Below are 17,173 nucleotides of genomic sequence, written 5' to 3' on the forward strand. Positions count from 1 at the left end.
AGCAATCAGGCGCCCACCTGGAGAACAAGGGAAGACAGTTCAAGTTTCAAGGGAAAGCAGTTTCGAAGGAAGACAGTTCAAGTTCAGCAATCAGACGCCCACCTGGAGAACAAGGGAAGACAGTTCAAGTTTCAAGGGAAAGCAATTTCAAAGGAAGAGAGTTCAAGTTTCAGCAATCAGGCGCCCACCTAGAGAACAAGGGAAGACAGTTCAAGTTTCAAGGGAAAGCAGTTCAAGTTCCATAGGAAGGCAGTTCAAGTTTCGGCAGTCAGGCGCCTACCTGAAGAACAGGGGAAAGCAGTTCAAGATTCAAAGGAATATAGTTCAACTTTTGGCAATCAGGCGCCCACCTGGAGAACAAAGGAAGGCAATTCAAGTTTCAAAGGAAAGCAGTTCAAGCTTCAAAGGAAGACAGTTCAAGTTTCAGCAATCAGGCACCCACCTGGAGAACAAGGGAAAACAGTTCAAGTTTCAAAGGAAAGCAGTTCAAGTTTTGAAGGAAGACTGTTCAAGTATCGGCAGTCAGGCGCCCACCTGGAGAACAAGGGAAGACTGTTCAAGTTTCAGCAATCAGGCGCCCACCTGGAGAACAAGGGAAGACAGTTCAAGTTTCAAGGGAAGCAGTTTCGAAGGAAGACAGTTCAAGTTCAGCAATCAGGCGCCCACCTGGAGAACAAGGGAATACAATTCAAGGTTTGGTAATCAGGAACCCACCTGGAGAACANGGAGAACAAGGGAAGACAGTTCAAGTTTCAAGGGAAAGCAGTTTCGAAGGAAGACAGTTCAAGTTCAGCAATCAGGCGCCCACCTGGAGAACAAGGGAAGACAGTTCAAGTTTCAAGGGAAAGCAGTTTCGAAGGAAGACAGTTCAAGTTCAGCAATCAGGCGCCCACCTGGAGAACAAGGGAAAACAGTTCGAGTTTCAAGGGAAAGCAGTTTAAGTTTCAAAGGAAGACAGTTCAAGTTTTGGCAATCAGGCGCCCACCTGGAAAACAAGGGAATTCACTTCAGAATGCAATAGATGATCAACAGAAGTTAGTCACAATCCAGAATAAAAAAGAAGAAGTAAGAAGTGAATCCAAATGCAGAAGTAGATGAAAGATGTGAGTTGGTCAAGACATGGCTAAGGTCACAAGCACTGCATGTCCGATCTTGATCCGAAAAGCTGAAGAAGAATGAACTAGCACCTGCAGCTAGCAAGCGTCAAGGTTCAAATCTAAAGTTTGCATGAAGAACCATTCAAGACTCAAGATCAAGCTTCGGAAGACTTATAGATAGAAATCTTGTAACTCATAGTTGACATGCTTAGTTAGTCTTTTTCATTTTTTTGATTTTGATGTAATAATAGGACCGCGGACCGGAACCTCGACGGAACGGCACCTCGACCGGCTCTTCTTCTCAGTATACTCCATCACCTTATTCACTTCTGAACTACACGTGGCCTGATTCCTTTATAGCCAAGGATATGTAGGCAACTCAGATACCAGGGCTCGGTCACATTCTCCTTTCTCTTAGTTGTTGGTCTCCCTAAATAAGGGTCGGTCAAAAAACCTGTCTAGTCGTTCTTTGTTTGAAAATACTTCGTGTTTCCAGTCAAAGAGGGGCAATTGTAGACATGTGATTTTTGACCTTCCCCAAGATTTTATATATTTTAGCATGTAAATATTTAGTTTAGGCCTAATATAGTTATTTCAACTAATTTTGACTCTTTTACTTTATTTTATCACAAAATATGAAAATTACAAAAAATAGTTTCATTAATATTTTGTAGTCATTTTTAATCTTGAAAAAAATACCAAAAATAAGTCTATTTTAACGGTTAGTGATTATTTTAATAGTTATTTTATTTAAGTAGGATTAATTAGTAAGTAAGGTAGTATTTCAGTCTTGTTCAAATAGAAAGAATACAATTTGGGCTCAAATAACCCATTTTCTCGGCCTAATTTTCGGATCTAGCCAAATAACCTTAGCCCATAATTCCTAGGCCCATACCCCTTAACCTAAAAAACCCTAAAAAAACTAACCTAGTAGCTAAAGACCCTAGACCTAGAAGACTTGAGCTGACAACCGATTTTGAAAAAATGAGGACCCCCCTCCCATCGGTTCTGCTTCTTCTCCACCCCTTTTCCACTGACCAAACATTCAGCAATCAAGACCCTTAAGCAGCAGCCATAAACACAAGCCCCCTCTTCTTCAACCTAAGAAAACCCTAGGCTTCATCTTCTTAACAAAAACCAGCCGTTACACACCACCAATATCACAACCGCCGACGAGCTAACCGGCGACGGCTACTACTTTCCCAACTCCGTCGTTTTGCCCCTTCTATGTTACTGCTACGACGAAGGTACATATCTGGCTAGAAATCCGGCGAACCACCAAACATGAGCCAAAAATTGAACTCCAGCATAAAACAGCCCTCGTGATGTCCAAAACCGTCGTCCAAGCTCAGTCGAGTTGAACCCGGTCGAGGTCAGTGTCGATGCTTTCCATTTGAGATCCCGCTCAAGGTCCGGTCTGTTTTGAGTGTTAAGGTCGTCCATTAATCGAGGACCAGATTCATTTCAAAGAGTTGAGTTCGATTTCGGGTCTGATGAGATCGTCCGCTCGTTGATTCTCCTCGCGCTTCGAAGGTCGGGTTGATGGTCTTTCATCATTTCCAGATTTGCTTAATATTCATTGTTCAACTTTTGTTAATAATTTTGAAGGCAACAGTTTTGTATTTGAGGTTCATTCTTATCTCTGCTCTATTTATCTATTTTTTTTTAGAGCTTTATGCATGCTTTTTTCTGGTTGATATTGCTTTGTCGAGCAATGTTTGAGTGTCCTTCTTAATTATTATTGTCTGTTACTAAAGATGTTATGCTCAACCAAATATGTTTTATTCAGCACTTTGGTGTGATTAATGACTTTGTTTTCTTGGTGATTGTTTTGTTAAGAGGATGAGAATGGCTGGGCAGTGGGGTTGTGGGGTTTTTAGAAAAGGGATTTGGATTTTTTAAGAAAAAGTGATCATAGCAAATACGTAATATTAATATTGGTTGAGTCCTTTATTTCGCTTTATTTAATTAATCTGTTAGGAGCATGCTAGGCCGTCAACACCAGGGTAGGCGAACCTTTTAGGCGCGTTTTGAATTTATTATCATGATTATGTACACGTTCGCGTGACATGATTACGGTTTCTAAAATGAACATTCGTAGCTTGCTTTAGGTACGTTTAGTATATCGTCGTGATTGTGGATACGTTCGCGTGACATAATTACGATTCTAAAATAAAATCGGGGTATGCGTTCGCGCAACTTCGACCAAAATTTTCTTAATATTAATAAAGCGTTACTAATTGTGGACACGTTCGCGTGACACAATTTTTGACGCGCCAAACAAATGGGTACACGTACGCGTGACCTGTTTTAAGATAATTTCTTAATTAAAAAAGGGCAAATGCACATAGGTTCAAAAATTAGTAATTAAACAATTTGATTAAGTCAAGTATGATCAAAGCGACCGTGCTAGAACCACGGAACCCGGGAATGCCTAACACCTTCTCTCGGGTTAACAGAATTCCTTACCCGGATTTCTGTGTTTCGCAGACATTAAAACATAGTCAAATCTCCTCAATTTGGGATTCTAGACCGGTGACTTGGGACACCATAAATTATCCAAGTGGCGACTCTGATCTTAAATAATAATCCCGTTTCGATTGTCACTTAAATTGGAAAAACTCCTTATCTTACCCTTTCGGGATAGAAAAAGGAGGTGTGACACATCTTATGTGGTATACATGGCGGGTGAATGAGCCCATATTCACCTTTGATATTTCCAGTATTCATGGAATTCAATCCCAATTTTAATTGGTCTATTAATTAATGAGAACAACAGAAGAGTATTCGTAAAGAACTTTCTAGTTCTTTAATATTTACCCATGTGAATTATCTTTTATTTTTGCACATCATACTTAAATTAACATGGTTAAATCGATTATGCCAATTGAATAAATTATCAATATTGATAAAGTTTAGGTTTACACCATGACGTGTGCAATTATCAATAAACTATAAGTTTATTATGATATGGGTTTTTATATCAATAAACATCCACTTTATTGTGGTATTCTTTTATTTGTGTAGTACAAACTGGAGAATAAAGCAGGTAAATTTTCACATACATATTACCCTGCTATAAGTTGTAGTAATAGAAGATATTAAATCTTTCTTTTATTATAGTCTCAATATAACCAATCATTTTCGGGAATACTTTATAAACTAAATAAGTTTCTTTTAGACTTACTACAACACAATATCTTATTGATAATCAATTTTATTTCTCCAAAATAGTATAATTGGCTCTTCCAGAGCTTTCAATTAACTTTGTACTATCACAAATTCATCAACATCCATATGCTGAATATCTCTTTCAAGGAGAAAGTTATCATTATGGTCATGGTCAAAATCATTATAGGCAAGATATGTTGCTTCTATTACTGTTGCCCTGTAATAATCACATTGCCATAATATTTTGGCGTACAATAGGTATGTGACCAGTGACCATTCATGCCATAATAATGACATTATTTTCTTATTTTCCTTCAAACTCTCTCCAGAGATTAGTGTGGTATATTCGCTACCACTAGCACGTTCATATTCTTTCAAGACTGAATATGTATTCATAAATCAGATGTTGTCACATTCACATCATGAATGGACCATAATCATCTATACGTGCTATACAAAATCTCATGTCAAATCGATGACAAACATTACTTTCATAGAGTGAAGGATTATTTTGACAATCCTTATTATTCTCATTACCACAATGATGACGATTATAATTTCGTCTATTGCCACGTCCACATCCATTGATACCTTCATGGTAATAATTTTGTCTTCTTTCAGATTTATTACATATTGCTACCACATTCTCCTAAGGGAATGAGAATGAAGCAAATTCAATGTAACGGGTTTCCACATCTTGTGCTCACGATCATAAATGACTTTGATCATGGCAAGACATAAAAAATTTAGCACTTCGAGTGGTTATAATTTCTTACTAACTCCATTAGAGTTATAATTAAAATTTATTGTCTTTGCTTGTATTTAAAATTAAATTATAGAATAAAGAGAAAAATACGGTAAAATACATATCTTAAATCAAGAATTTAATCATGAAGAAAGTTTATGGAACAATTGACAACCATTATGCTCAATCCCAAAGCTTTTACTCAATTGGTTAGTGTCTCGTGCTGATAACGTGTTATGAAACAATAAAGAAGAAGAAGAGTATTGCAGAGAAAAATAGAGAGAGAATTCTTATTGCTTTGAGATCCATTACAATGGAATAGAACCCCACTATTTATAGGGAAAAAGAAACTTAACCACCTAGTAACAAACTCTAAAATCTCTCTAAAATATAGACATCCACCAAAAATAAAATACTATTTATAACAAGGGTATCATTTTTGTTACTCGCATTAGTAATACTTGCATAAAATATACATGAAATTATGTATTATTATGCATAATAAAAGGTAAATAAGAATATATTGATTACTGTAAAAAGATTAAACCAACTAAAGAGACCAAAATAACCCTCGTGTATTACATAATTATTATTAAATAAAAAAACCAAGAAATTGGAAACCAAGGAAAAGTGAAAACCAAGAAAGCAGCGTCTCTGAAGCCAGTGGAAAGTGTAGACGATGAGGAGAAGAGGGCGAATAGGGAGCATTATAAGTTGGCTAAGAAAGAGGCAAAGTTAGCAGTTACGGCGGCCAAGACTGCAACTTTTAGTCGTTTGTATGAGGAACTCGAGGGTCGAGGTGGGGATAAGAGGTTGTTCAGGTTAGCCAAGGCGCAAGAAAGGAAGGCGCGTGACTTGGACCAAGTGAAGTGCATCAAGGACGAAGAAGGTAGAGTTTTGTTAGATGAGGGGCTTATCCGTCGGAGATGGCAGACCTACTTCCATAGTCTCTTGAACGAGGAGGGGACATGAGCATTGTATTGGGTGATTTGGAACTCTCCGGGAGTCGTTTCAACTTTGGGGTATTGTAGGCGAACTAGAGTTGATGAAGTTGAGGGGGCTTGCGTAAGATGAACAGGGGCAAAGCGATCGGGCCGGATGAAATCCCGGTGGAGTTTTGGAAGAGTGTGAGCAAGGCACGCTTGGAGTGGATCACTAGGTTATGTAATGTCATTTCTAGAACGAAGAAGATGCTCGTAGAGTGGAGAGAACACGATGGTTCCTATATACAAGAACAAGGGTGATATCTAAAATTGCAATAAATAAGTCTGTGAGAGAGTGGTAGAGCTAAGGGCGAGGGGGAATGTATCTATTTTCGAGAAACAGTTTGGGTTTATGCCGGGACATTCGACAACAGAAGTCATCCACCTTGCTAGGAGATTGATAAAGCAGTATAAGGAGAGGGAGAAGGGCCTGCATATGGCGTTCATCGACTTAGAAAAGGCATATAAAGTTCTGAGGGAGGTTTTGTGGAGATGTTTGGAGGCTAGAGGTGTACATGTTGCCTACGTTAGGTTGATTAAGGACATGTATGATGGAGTAAAGTCCCGAGTGAGGATGATGGGTGGGGACTCGGACCATTTTCCGGTTATGATAGGGTTGCATCAGGGGTCGACACTCTGCCCTTTTTTGTTTGCTTTGATGATGGATGTACTGACGCGCCATATCCAAAGGGAGATGTCGTGGTACATGCTATTTGCAGATGATATTGTATTGATTGATGAGACGTGAGAAGGTGTCAATGCGCAATTAGAGGTATGGACGCAGACCTTGGAATCTAAGGTTTCAAGTTGAGAAGGATCAAGACAGAATACTTGGAGTGTAAGTTCAGTGGCGAGACTCAAAGAGGGGAAGGGGAGGTGAGGCTGGACTTGCATGTTATCCCTAGGAGAGGAAGTTTTAAGTACCTTGGGTCTATTCTTCAAGGGGATGGGGATATTGATGAATATGTCACACATTGTATTGGGGCGGGATGGATGAAATGGAGACTCGCTTCCGGTATTTGTGTGACAAAAAGGTGCCACCGAAACATAAGGGTAAGTTCTACAGTATGGTGATCAAAACAACGATGATGTATGGGGCTGAGTGTTGGCCAGTCAAAATCGCTCATGTCCAGAAGATGAAGGTAGCAGATATGAGGATGTTGAGATGGATGTGCGGGCACACTAGGTTAGATATTGTCACGACCCGAATTCCATTATAGGTCGTGATGGCGCCTAACACCATTGTTAGGAAAGTCAATCCTAGTCAACTAGTGAGTTCTCATTTATTTTACCAAAAATATTCCCAACATTCTCTTAATCTTAAACTTTTAAACCATCGATAATTAGAAAGTTCATGATAACAGAAATATATCCCAAAATAATAGTCTACAAATGTGTGTGCCAGGAACTAGTGTCACAAGTACTAGGGCAACTAGTAGATTGTACAAAAATACCACTATCCTACTGCCTCAAACAGAATAGACAATACATAACAACAACAAAAGAAAAGAACTCTGGTATGCTACTGAACGGCTCAGAAGGGACAGCTCACCGTGAGATCTCGATCAGGAATCAGGAACGCCCGCCGGACGGGTAACTAGATGCACCTGCCTCAGATCCCGTACAGTTAAGTACAGAAGCGTAGTATGAGTACATAAACAACATGTACCCAGCAAGTATCCAGTCTGACCTCGAAGAAGTAGTGACGATGGGTCGACTTGACACTTACTAAGGTCAACAATAATAATATTTAAGTGCTACGCTAAGCATGGATAGAATGAATATAATGACAGTCCCAAAACAAGGAATAATAAGATATTACTTCTTAACAATATATCAATTTCAGTCATGTCATGTAATAAGTTACATTTCAAAGCATTTAAGCAGAGTAAAACACGGAAAAATTCCACATAAATAACACGCGCACATTGGGCCAAGGTCGTACGGCCCGGTCCGATATAATAATAAATTGTGCACTGTCAGAGGGTCGAATGGCGCGAACCATAGATGCATCTATTTTCTACCGAGTGTTGATACCCAATTTTTTCCGTATATTTTTTATATGCAAAATACTTTCGAAATAGCATATTTATGCATATACAAGTATGCCCAAGTGTTTTAGTATTTTTCCTAATTTTTAAAGGATTTTTTTAAATCAATTTATTGCCCATTTTAGCAGTACAAAAACCAATAATTATTCCCAATTTTTTTTTTGGTGAATAACTTATTTTATTCTCATATTTATACCAAAATGTAGCTAGGGTATTTTTTATACATTTTTACAAATTTATTTGGTATTTTAAAAGCCAAATTGCATACAATTGCAATTTTAGCCTATTTTCAGAAGTAACAACATTTTATAATTATGAAACTGGTTCCAATGTTTTTAAATTAATATTTGTATTAATTAACTGATCCAGTACTTTTAATTTATTTTTGAAATCATTTTTTACTATTTTTATAAATTAAAAGGGAAAAACAGGCTATTTAAAATATGGCCTCATTTGCATTTCAATTATAGCCAAATTAACCCCCCAATTGACCCAAGTTCAAACCAATTTGGACCAGCCCAATTCCATTTAACCGAACCCTTAACCCATTTAGAACCACCCGACCCAAATCCCTTTTAATTCAGGCCGTTGATCAATCTGATCAACGGCCACGATCTCCCCTTACCATTTTAATTCACCCAAACCCCTAACCCTAACTTAATTCACTCTATCAGCCGCCCCTGAATTCCTTTCCTCTCTCGAACTCTCTCGAAACCCTAGCCTCTCTCACCAACTCCGACCTCAAGACCCACCGGAAATCATGGCTCCTCCGGCCATGGTAACCTTATACTCACTCCCCATTACTCTTGTGTGCTCGATACTTGAGGAAGCAAGGCCAGACCTCGAAGGCCTTCATCCACACCTATGCCTGCTCGAGTTTTCACGGCCATCGCCGGCCTTGCTCCGGCGTATCCTGGTCCTATGAGCCTATCTCTGACCTTTCCGACCAAGATCGGACCTTTTCCAAGCCTTTCTCGTTTTAGGGTTCCTCTGAAACCCTAGCTATTCGAGGTTTTCTCTGATTGATTTCTTAGATCTTTTCTATATCTGTGCTCTACTTGAGTTTTTAAATATTTTCCCTAATTTTTTTTCTTTCAAAACTTACTTCATTCCGAATTAGGGTTTCTGAAAGTTCAAAGTGTTTCTCCGACTTTTCTTTTCTATGTGTACTTGTCCTCACTGTGCGTATGTGTTTATGTCCTTTTACCACGCATGTGTTCTACTGCTTTCTTATGCTTTCTTACTACTATACGTGTTCTTCTGTGCTTTCTATGTTTCATCTTCCTATTGTGTTTCTATACCATGCTCTCACATGTTTATCTTGCTATGTTTCCCTATATGTTCTTTGGCTATGTTTTTCTGATATCCTTGTGTTCCTCTACTGTATTTTCTACTAAGTTTCTTAGTTCTTTGTTTGCCTTCTACTGGACCTTGTTTGAGTTCCCTTTAAACATGTTTCCTCTACTGTTTTTCTTAAGTGTTATACTATCTCTTTTCTCTCCTGAATTTGTTTAAGTCCCAGGTTTTTCTTGAACATGTTCCTTCTACTCTCACTATGCTTCAAATCAGTTTCTTCACTCTGTTGTTTCGAATTTGCTATTGTATCTGTTTGCTTTCTCATGAATTTCTGAAAGAAATCTCTGAGCCCGTTGCCTCCTTATCTCTGATTCGAGTTGGAAACCCTAGAATTTGGGGGTTTTACCAAGGTTTGAGCAAGTGTTTGAACTGGGGTTCTATTTTGGAACCCTTAACTCTTTTAGACTCATTCTGAGTCTACGAGCTGAGTTTGAACTCCTTTGTTTACGACTCTGAACTTTTTCTATGCTAGACTCTTCTACTGATAAGCATGATAGTTCTTCGTGTTTAAGCATGGCCGTATGTTTTATATGTGTGATGAATTCTTTCTTCTGAAAAGGTTTTCCAACTTATGATTGATTAGAATCTTATTTTTTAGGGTTTGATTGATTGTTACTGATTTTCCTTAAGTAAAACCTTTCTTCCCCCCTTTTTTCCGACTGGGTTCACTCACACCAAGTATTTGGACTTCTGATTTCGTGGCTGTTAATTGACTCTCTTTCCTTAATTATACAACCGTGTACTGTCAAAACCCTGCCCTTAAATAACTATTATGTATTTACCCCTCTTGTACTGCTTTGAAAAGAGTTTGATTAATTTATTTTCTTAATTAGTTATGCCCGTTTGAATCTGAACCCCTTAATTAAGGGAGATTTTTGTGTAATTGATTAGCAATCAGCTTTCAAAATTATTTCTTGCCTTGTTTCTGCCTGCTCTCTACACTATAAATACATGACTCCTTAAGGAGAAAGAGACCTTAAAAAATCACAATCACGATCTCTTCTGAACTTATACTTAGAGCATTCTTGCTTCTTGTCTGCACTTTGGCTTTCACAAGACTACTGCTTCTCTTTACTTGCTTCTTTGAAACTGGTATGTCCTAAATTAATTCCAGTATCACCCCAATATGTTTATTTACAGTCTTGTATGCATGTCTACTTTCTACCCTTTGTAAAGTGTAACATCTGATTTAAAATGCCTATATGTTATTGCCTGCTTCTCTTCCTTATGAACAATTGCTCCCTACCCCATTACCCATATGTGTTTATAGTTTCAGCATTGTTGTTTACTTTGCCGTTCATGTTTAGTGATTAGCTATGTGTGTTTCTTTCTTTACAACTGTTTCTATTATAAATCCCTACCCCTATCCCCCTCTATGTATCTGAGTTGAGGTTTTGGCCTGGCGTATCAAAATTACTGCTCAGGTCTGAACTTGATCTTCAATAGATCCTAACTCCTAAGATTTGGCTGACAGGTTGGTCAGGGGTGTGCCAGCATCCTAATTGCTAGGCATGACCACTAGCCTGCCATGGCCTTCCCTAATTCCTCCTCTGTTGCACTTACACTTACTCTTAGACTCTAAGTTCTGCCCCCTCCTATGAGCCTTGCCTTGGGAACCTTGAGTTCCCTCTGAACTTGGACATTTGAGGGCTGGCCTTTCCACACTGCACTATATTTCTACAATGATATTTGGGGTGTAAGCATTTCCTGGAGTTCAGGAAACTCCTTGGAACTTTGACACATCCCAAATGAGAGAAAGGCTTTGGAGAATCTGGTCCTTGGAAGTTGGTTTATTCCATATGTCAGACTAGGAGTCTGAATTAGGCTCTCCTTGGTTGGAATTTTAATTTCTGATGTATTTTATTTATTCACTTTTCTGGATTCATTCAGGTTGTAATAACCTTGTAATGACTTATGGGGTGTATAGTAAAATGGGGGGAAGGACTTTCATGTTATGCATATGGGGTAGATATCATGCTTTAGGTTTACTTCTGCAATTATAAGTCATTCATTACTGCATATAGAAATCCTGCCTGTAAGTTATTCATTACTGCATATAGAAATCCTGCCTATAAGTTATTCATCATTGCATATAGAAATCCTGCCTATAAGTTATTCATTACTGCATATAGAAATCCTGCCTATAAGCTATTCACTTGCATTGGAAATCATGCCTATAAGTTTCTGCACTTTTGCATACTCCCCTTAGGCAAACAATCCATAGGTTAAAAATAACAAATGTACTCCAGAGACCATGCCTATAGGATTCTTGCACTCTTACAAATGTCCTAAGTCAATTATGCCTAGAAAGCATGACTATAGGGATAACTAATGAATCTGAATCGTCTAGCTCGTTTACAAGTTTAAAATCAGTAGCAATGTCGTTTAATCTGCAGAATTCGTTTTTTTCTATAACCAGCAAGCCTTCTTTAAAATCAACATACTTTTGCATTGTCAGATATCATGCCTATAGGTTTCACCTAGGCAAACCTTTAGGTAATTAATCAACTTTGCCAGTCTTTAATAATTACAACCAGCAGGCAGGTCTAATTCGGACTTCTTATCTGAAAATATGTGCTAAATCAGCCACCTGTCCTAACGCTTTTAAATTTAATTCAGACCCTAACCAGTATTTGAAGTCATGCTATATATTTGCTTTTAAGTGAGGAGGCCTGTGTGATCTGTAACTGCTGTTTGATTCTCCCCTATTTGATTATGTGTTTTGTTTGTCGCCCAGACTTTTATCCTTTTAAAACTTCTGAAAGGCCCCAACTCCCTCCCCTTTAGGATTAGTGGTCTCAATGCCTCCGGGACTGATAGGATTGGGACGGGTAATAACATGCAATAAGTAACGATACTATTCCGCGCCTCAATACCTTAACGGGGTGGGAAGGGTAGACATGGATATGATGATCACACGATAACACCACACGTATAATTGGTTACCGGGTGTTGTGTGGATGATCCATGTTATTTGTAAACCTAGGACCCCTTCTCCTTATGTACTTTCGTTATTGTTTTCTTTAAACTGTCAGTTTCCAGCTCTTTAAACCTTGTATTTTGCTTCACGTCATCTAAAACCTCTTTGAATTTCCAGCATTGTTTCCTTTTAAAACTTCCGCCCATTTCACTTCTCTCGTCTGATTGTTCGTATTCGCTATTTGATCCTTATTTTCTGCACTTATACATTCTTTGAAACAACTATGAAACCACCTATTTTCTGACTCCAGCATGCTTATTAAACCTTTATACATTCCTACTTGTAATCATTATGTGGAAGTTGTCTTGTATGCTTATTTGTTTTAAAGTCACAATTATAACATGGCCGGGAACCACACTAGTGGATCTTGGGGGGTGCCTAACACCTTCCCCCTGAGATAATTTCAAGCCCTTACCCATTCTCTGGTTCTTCTTCCTTTTAAATTTTTTGGTGTCCTAATGCACTTAATCATTAGGTGGAGACTCTTCTAAATCTCAAACCCAAATTTCCAAAAGGAATAGAGTTGTCCGCCCAAAATGTCGTAAACCCGATTTCGCCTTTTAAAGGAGGAAAAAGGGGGCGTCGACAGCATGGCGACTCTGCTTGGGATTTTTCTTTTAGGCTTTTACCATTACATGTTATTTGTGACTTTATTGCTTCTTTATTGCTTTTATTTAATGTCTTTATTTCTCTTCTACTTCGAAACTAACTTGGCTATTTGTTTTCTTTTCTTTAATGCCTTGCTGCTTTCTTTCAATACTGTTGTAATTATGAGCAATCATTGTAATTATTATTTTATGAACGTGCAATTACGTGACAACTTGTTTCATTCTTGTAACTGCATCTTCAACATCATATTCCACTCGTTCCAAATAAATACCATAGCAACGCTTATAATGAGTGGTTGCGCCCTTCCAATATATCACCCCCTAAATTTGGTAAAGGCGTATTTGCGGTAAAACCAGTCGATCAGCAGTGCAGTCGACGGTTCCGTGCCTTTCCCTCTTGAGTTGTCCGCTCAAGGGTACCGGTCTAATACCCCATAGAAACCTTACTCTATTTTTACTGTGCATGCATCACTGTCAAATCTAGTCGAGTCAGTTATGCTGTCCACATAATGACTCTTTAAGATAGCCTTGTCCAAAGTCCACTGGGTTTCCTTGGAACCCAAACGGACACCACCATATTCTGTGCATTTATTTGGAGAACTAAATTTCATTTATGCTAATTATTGGTTTAAATAGTCGAGTCCGGTAGGGTAAGGGTCTAACACTTTGTTTTGTAGAAAATGAGGCACGAAGTCCCCAGATTCGGCATGGTAACCAACATTCACCCAAGGTTGCTAAGCTGGTGGGAAGACCTTCACTCCAGTGACCAGACTCTCGTCCGCAAATACTTGGGAAATTTGCCTTCCCTTTTGGAAATCCAGCCCGACAACAAAATCATAGAGGCTGCAACCTTATTCTGGGACAGTGATAAATCAGTGTTTCGCTTCGGGGACCTTGAAATGACCCCTTTGCTTGAAGAAATAGGAGGGTTAGCTGGTATTCCTTGGGAGACTCCGGGTTTGCTTATGCCAGAAAATCGCAAGGGTAGGGGTTTCCTCAAGATGATGGGGCTGAAGAAAAACCCAGACTTGACTTGTTTGAAGGACTCTTACATTCCTTTCGAATATCTATACGAGAGGTACGGCCATAGCAAGTCCTACCGCACCTACCCAGATGAATTTGCCCTCACCTTATTGAGGCATATCCACAGAAGAGTCTTCATCTTCATATTCTGCTTTTTGGGGATGATAGTATTTCCTATGAAGAAGGCTAGGATCCATACCAGACTGGCCATGGTTACCTAGACTCTTATGGAAGGGATTGGCGGGCAGCCTTTTAGCATAGTACCAATGATTGTCGCAGAGATATACCGAGCCCTAGGAAAATGTCAGCAAGGGGCCAATCACTTTGAGGGCTGTAACTTACTACTCCAACTCTGGCTCATGGAGCACCTCCAAAGGGGTGAATATCGGCAAGAGATCCTACGCAGGGACTGGGATGATCATATCGCCTTCCATCAGCCAAGGCGAATGAACTATATGCCTAACATGTTCGCTCAACCAGAAGACGCTAAAGGATGGGTAGGGTTGTTTGAAAATCTAAAAGAAGACCAAGTGCAGTGGATGTTCGAATGGTTCCCTACTGAAGAGTTCATTGTCCGATCTCGGGATGCACAGTTTCTTATTCTCATCGGCCTGAGAGGAACTTATCCTTATGTCCCTCTCCGAGTCATGAGACAGGCAGGAAGGAAGCAGGTTATACCAAGGGTCGACAAAATGGGTCATTTCAGGGCCGATTTTCAAGATGACGATAGCCCTCATAAGTGCCAAGCTCAGCACATGTGGCACTGCAAAATCATACTGGAAAGAGACTCTGTTGAGCCGGATAGATACCACGCCGGTTGTTCGCCATACTACTCAGGTTGGCTGGAAGATGATCATGAAGGCTTGGGACAACTAGGGTTTGCTCGAGGTCACAGGGTCGTCGATGAAAAGGCTGAGGAACGGTTTAAGTACAACCAATTGCGTAAGAGGATTCGGGAGCACGAGAATTAACACCGGGAAATTCAAGAAGCTCATCAAAAGTTGATCGAGGAATGGAAGGATATGGCTATCAGCGCCAACAAACGACTAGGGTATTTGGAGCGAGGTTTGGTAGAATTGGAAAGCAAGTTCATCCAAAGGATCGAAAACTGCCAGAATGCTGAGGGAAACGAAGAAGGACACTTGGCTAGAGCTTACTTGCTGCTGGGACTGCGTGAGCTGGTGAAGCTTTCGATGGGGCTAAAGATGCCGAGTCTGGGGAAGGTCCTTCTGGGACCAAGTAGTTAGAAGTCTTTCTTTTGCTTTAATGTAATAAGGCCCACGACCATTAGTGACATTTTATTTCTGCTATTTTTGGTGTCGTTTTGGGATTCGTCTTATTTGTTATCAATAAAATGAGGCATTTGGCATTATAAGTTCTCCAAATCAACTTGTCGCTAGGCCTACCTCGGGCACAACGAGGCACCCAAATTAGGGCACGATTTATATTCTTGCACTATGTGTTTAAGTATTGCAACGTTTTATTCTCAAATCCTTACTGACTTGTTACCTTTTTGTTTTTACTTTTGTTTTATTCCCCTCCCCAAAAGGTTAGTTCGTGCACTCTGGCATTATCATCCTACTCCACAAGATCTAAGGGCCCTCCTCCTCCTCCTCCGAGTCCTATTAGAAACAAGAACAAGGGAAAAATGGAAGACTTGACCAACATCAGGAAGGAGAGCTCGGTTGAAAGGGTAGAGACTTCTCAGGGTATTCAGGTTTCCAAGGAAAGTGCCTCCCAGCTTGAACAAAAGTTATTGAAATTTCAGGAAGAACTGGACCAAGTTCGGAACTTGGAAAACTTATCATTTTCCCTCACTACCCCGGATGTCAATGCTCCAAATCCTACACCTCCACAAAACCTCCCAAAACCACAAAACCAATCCGCTCCCCATCACCACTACAACACACGCCACATTTCGAACAACACCCCACTACTCATTCCCGAACCACTAAACTCCACAAATGACCATCTCCACCACACCCCCATCTATGTGGAAACCATACTACAATATACTCGACCTATTTCAAGCACACCGGAGTCTGATGACAAAGACTCTCTCATCAGGAACCTGGCCGCAAAACTCAAAAAGCTGACTAGCCGAGTCCATGGTGTTGAAGGAAACAAAGGTATCTAGGGGCTGAATTATGAGGACCTTTGCATTCAGCCAGATGTCGAACTTCCGGAGGGGTACAAACCTCCCAAGTTTGAAATGTTTGATGGCACAGGGGATCCCAGAATCCATTTATGGACATACTGCGATAAGCTGGTCGGAGTCGGAAGAGATGAAAAGGTTCGCATGAAGCTCTTCATGAGAAGTTTGAAAGGGGATGCTCTATCTTGGTACATTAGCCAAGACACCAAGAAGTGGACAAGCTGGGTAGGTATGGCGTCCAATTTCATGGACAGGTTCAGATTTAATATGGAGAATGCACCAGATGTATTCTACATCCAGAATTTGAAGAAGAAACCTATAGAGACATTCCGCGAGTATGCTACTCGTTGGAGATCAGAAGCGGCTAAGGTTAGGCCGGCCTTAGAAGAAGAACAGATGAACAGGTTTTTCGTCCGAGCTCAGGACCCACAATATTATAAGAGGTTGATGCTGATTGAAGGCCAGAATTCTCCGACATCATCAAGCTAGGGGAAAGGATCGAGGAAGGCATTAAAAGTGGTATGGTCACTAATTTTGAGGCATTGCAGGCTACCAATAAGGCTCTACAGTCTCGTGGCACGTCCAAGAAAAAGGATGTGAGTGCCGTGATGGTTGCACAGAGAACAAAATCCCCAATAAAATACCAAACCTACCCGGTATCTCCTCTCACATATCAACCTACCCCTAATTACCAAGCACCCCCGCCTTCCTACCAAGCTCCACCACCTACTTACCAATCATCTCCACCTCCCACATATCAACCTACCTCACCAAGATATTCCCAACCCGCACCCGTCTACCAAGCCTATAATGCTCAGTCCTCTCACTATCAATCACCTCCCACCCGCCATAACTTCCCTAGACCGCGCCCTAACTTCGACCGTAGACCTCCCAAGCAATACACCGCCATCGCCGAACCAATCGACCAGCTGTATGAAAGGCTCAAAGCTGCTGGTTATGTCACCTCTATGCCATAACTCCAGAAAATCCTTCCCAATGGGTCA

General features: G+C 40.0%; 1 protein-coding gene across 1 annotated transcript in view; it reads left to right on the top strand.

Moving 5' to 3' along the window:
* Window positions 1-5,985, top strand: part of LOC109228055 — a 9,197-nt gene extending 3,212 nt beyond the window's left edge. The window contains exon 4 of the mRNA XM_019393238.1: window positions 5,624-5,985. Coding sequence (XP_019248783.1) covers window positions 5,624-5,985 — 362 coding nt within the window. The remainder of the gene's footprint in view (window positions 1-5,623) is intronic.

The sequence above is a fragment of the Nicotiana attenuata genome, chromosome 6 (genome assembly GCF_001879085.1).
Source record: "Nicotiana attenuata strain UT chromosome 6, NIATTr2, whole genome shotgun sequence".
NCBI lineage: Eukaryota > Viridiplantae > Streptophyta > Magnoliopsida > Solanales > Solanaceae > Nicotiana > Nicotiana attenuata.